Raw genomic sequence first — 3,517 nt, 5'->3', positions numbered from 1 at the left:
GGGGACAATATCAGCCTAGCCAATGGTAGATTCAAGAGCTTTGCATGGTTGCAAGTAATTTTCCTGATCATGTACCTTGTGCCTTTACTTCTGTCCCTCTGTGCTTATTTTTATCAGTGCACACTATCTGAATGTTTTGTATCCCGCCTAAGTAGAAAAAGGTTTGGAAGAGACTGTTGGGCTGTTCATTAGGTAGCGCTTAGTTCTTATCCTTGTGCTCTGGATACATATATATTAATTAAACTATTCTGGCAGTCACATATATTTATACCAAAGATGTGTTAGACACATCTATCTCTATCTAACTCTGTCTTCCTCTGATGCAATTGCACATAGCCATCTTACTTGTGGTCTCCAAAAGGGAGTTCTACTAAGGAAAGAGTACTAAGAAGATGACCAGATGTTTCACCAGCAAGCTTGCAGAAGTTTCCTAAAAACTACTATATGCAAAGCTGAAATGTGTCAAGGATTTTAAAATAAGAACTTAGTTAATCCACCCCACAAACTTAAGAAATGAAGAGTATCATTACACCAAGTTTTGCAAATTAGGAAACTGAGGCACAGAAATGTTAAGCAACTTGTTGATCAACTAAAGCTCTTTAGTGGTTGTGGCACCAGGCATTCTGTCCTGAGCCTGTCCTCTTTACTGCAACTCCGCATCACCTTTCCCGCTGATACTTGTAAGAAAATTCGCATCATTCCCAGCTTTCTTTTTGTTGAGCCCTTTCAAGGAGCTTGAAAGGAAGAGAGAAACGCATTATTGCATCAAGCACACAGGAAATATTTTATTAACTTTCATGTGGAGAAAAGGGTAGAGTAAAAATATTTCAATAGAAATCCACAGCCCTCCTCAAGGAGCCCACTCGGGCACTTGTAGCCCCCCAGTCGTGGTAGCGCCTGTAATCCCCCGGCCGCAGCAGGTACTGCCGCCCCCGGTAGTTGGTCATCTCGTAGAGGACCCACCAGCCCTCCAGCACGTTGAAGGAGTGGATCTCACTGAAGTGGAAGCGGTCATGGAGTGAGGAGCAGTCCTCTGTGATTTCCACCATCTGGCCTCGGTAGTCCTCTCGCTCATAGATCCTCAGCCGGTGGGAACCAGTCTGTGGGTTCAGCAATCGGCACATGGGGGAAGTCAGAGAGCCTAGTCCTTAGCCACTAATCTCTCACAGCCCTGGGGGAATGGGCATTTACAAAATCTTGTTTACATCGGAGATGACAAGTTTAAAAGACAGGCAACACCAGAGCCACTGTGTGCCATGGGGTAGACTGCAAACTGCAGAACTGAAGCGAGTGCTATTCACATAGATCAAGATATGCATGGTTCTCCCTAGAGATTTCCAGGGCCACAAACTACACGAACCATATTTAGTGCCTACTTAGTACCACTCTTAAGTAACAGTTTTTAGATATAATTTTTTGTTCTTTCCTTGATAGATTTCTGGTGGGCTGGAGTCCCCTTGGAGGATATAAAATAATTAGATGTTAAAGTAAAAAAGCAAATATATCCCTTGCAAAAGGCATTATTTTGGATCTCAGTAGCATTAGAAGAGGCTGGGGAGAGAGGAAGCAGAATTCCTTTCCCCAGAGTAAGTAAGGCACAGAATGATGACCATTCAGCCCAGACATCTAATTCCTGCCTTTCTGCTTTGAGTCCTGCTATTCTGAAGTCCTGAAAAGCAAGAGCCATTGTTAACGGTTAAGTTTCATTTCTCAGCTCTAATGTGTGATCTGTCAAAATAATTCCTGCCTGGATGGATAGGTTATAGACCTTTAGGAAAATGGAAGGGAGGCTGCTGTTAGTCCTGGGTGAATCCTGTCTGTCTCTTCTAAGCACTTGTGCTTTTATCTGCTTGTTTCTTCCTGGCATGTACATATTCAGTTTTCCTTCTTCCACCATCAAACCCTCCTTAGCAAAGGTCCTCATAAGCAATTCATTCTGAGGCATAAAAACTGCTAATAAGGCATCTCCCATGGTTTGCAAAGGGTTCACATGTCCGTTGCCTAATCTGATCTTCACAACCGCCTGACACATACCATGTTGTCTTCTTTTATGAGAAACTAATGACTAGAGCTTTCAGGCTGTAATCAGAAGAGTCAGCACTGGAAGGTGGAAGCTGAGATTTCCAGGCTCCTAATGCCAGTCTGGGTCCTATCAAGGCATTAAACCCTCTGAGGGGCTTTCAAACTTACCCAAAGCGGTACATTTTCCACAGGACTGGGTCACAGTCAAATTACAGCATCCCTAACTGTGGAATTCCGGGCTGTTTGGGCTTTATTTGGATAGCAATGGCTTTGCAGGGGCTACTGGAATCACATTGCTGGCTAGTTGTTTTGACGAATCAAAAAGCAGGACTTGAGCGACCCTGGATGTTCAAAGTAGTCAATATCTGGAGGGGGAAGGGTGGCTTGCCAGGTGACAGGCAATCTCCTTCCCACCTCATCACAGCTCTATGAATTAACCGCCCTACTAGCCCCATTTTACAGGTGAGGAAAGAGAGAAAAAGCCCAGGGACTAGCCCAAGTACCACCTGAGTGTGAGGAGTTCATCACCTGTGGCACAGACACTCTGAACAGATACCATGCCACTTTTCCCCAGTAGAGGTGAGTTCATATTAGCAAAGGAAAATGCAATCTCAATTAAGAGCATTGCATTCTCAATTAAGAGAGATTAAAAAGGAAAAGAGAATCCGGTTAGGACCAGCAAAGGAAGGCCACCGTCCTACAGCCTGACCACAGCTGACCCGAGGCCACGGCAGGCCCAGGGGGACCGGACTCACGTGGGGGATGAGGCGGCAGGAGCGGACGGAGTCGTTGAGGCCCATCCACTGCTGGTAGTCGGGGTAGTCGCCCCGCCGCAGGAAGTACTGGGGCCCCTGGAAGTTGGGCTGCTCGTAGATCATCCAGCAGCCACTGTCCACGCGGATGGAGTTGCAGCGGCTGAAGTAAGGCTGCAGGTTGGAGTGGTCGCTGCTGCACTCATAGTGGCGGCCCTGGAAGCCCCGGTCCTCGTAGAAGGTGATCTGCAAGGAAGGGAAGGAGAGGCTCAGAGGCCTGGCCTCCAGCCGGGCTGCGGGCCCCTCCCGCCGGCGCGGGGCTCACCTTCCCCATGGCTGCTGGACGCGGGGATGGAGTTCAGTGCGGTGCGGCTGGCGCGCGGTCTATATAGCGGGAGGGCTGCTGCGTTGGCAGGAACAACACAAAAGGGGCCCCCGGGTGAGGAGGATTTCCTTTCTGTCTCTTTTCTATATAATGACGGCGGGGGTGGGGTGGGGGACTCACTGTATGTTTTCTCTTAGACTCTCCAGAGCTTTCGAACTGATGACCCGCGTAAAACTGTCACTTGGTGCCTCTGGGGCCTTTAAATGAAGCCTATTCAGGAGATGGGAAGCGAGCAAAAGCGCTTAACCGGGTTAACACTTGTAATGAAATATTTTATTTATCTTTTAAACATTCTAAGTGATCTCTTTTTGAGGAACAACACGGGGTAGTGACCAGGTCAGAGGTCAGGATGGGCCCC

At 47.6% G+C, this 3,517-nt stretch overlaps 1 protein-coding gene across 1 annotated transcript; it reads right to left on the bottom strand.

Annotated features, from left to right (window-relative positions):
- Window positions 1–827: 827 nt before the first annotated feature.
- LOC138434717 (gamma-crystallin F) lies at window positions 828–3,108 on the bottom strand. The gene is made up of 3 exons (XM_069579476.1): window positions 3,100–3,108; window positions 2,778–3,020; window positions 828–1,100 (listed from the first exon to the last, which is right to left on the bottom strand). Exons 1-3 carry the CDS (start codon window positions 3,106–3,108, stop codon window positions 828–830), a joined length of 525 nt encoding a protein of 174 aa, XP_069435577.1.
- Window positions 3,109–3,517: the final 409 nt, after the last annotated feature.

This window comes from Ovis canadensis, chromosome 2 (assembly GCF_042477335.2).
Source record: "Ovis canadensis isolate MfBH-ARS-UI-01 breed Bighorn chromosome 2, ARS-UI_OviCan_v2, whole genome shotgun sequence".
Classification (NCBI taxonomy): domain Eukaryota; kingdom Metazoa; phylum Chordata; class Mammalia; order Artiodactyla; family Bovidae; genus Ovis; species Ovis canadensis.
This window is presented reverse-complemented; position numbering and strand designations above follow the sequence as displayed.

Bases quoted from the DNA above. Each gene is read 5' to 3' on its own strand.
- LOC138434717 (XM_069579476.1), bottom strand. The intron at 1,101-2,777 runs GTGAGTCCGGTC...CTGAACCCACAG, and splicing joins CCTGCCGCCTCATCCCCCAC to ACTGGTTCCCACCGGCTGAG.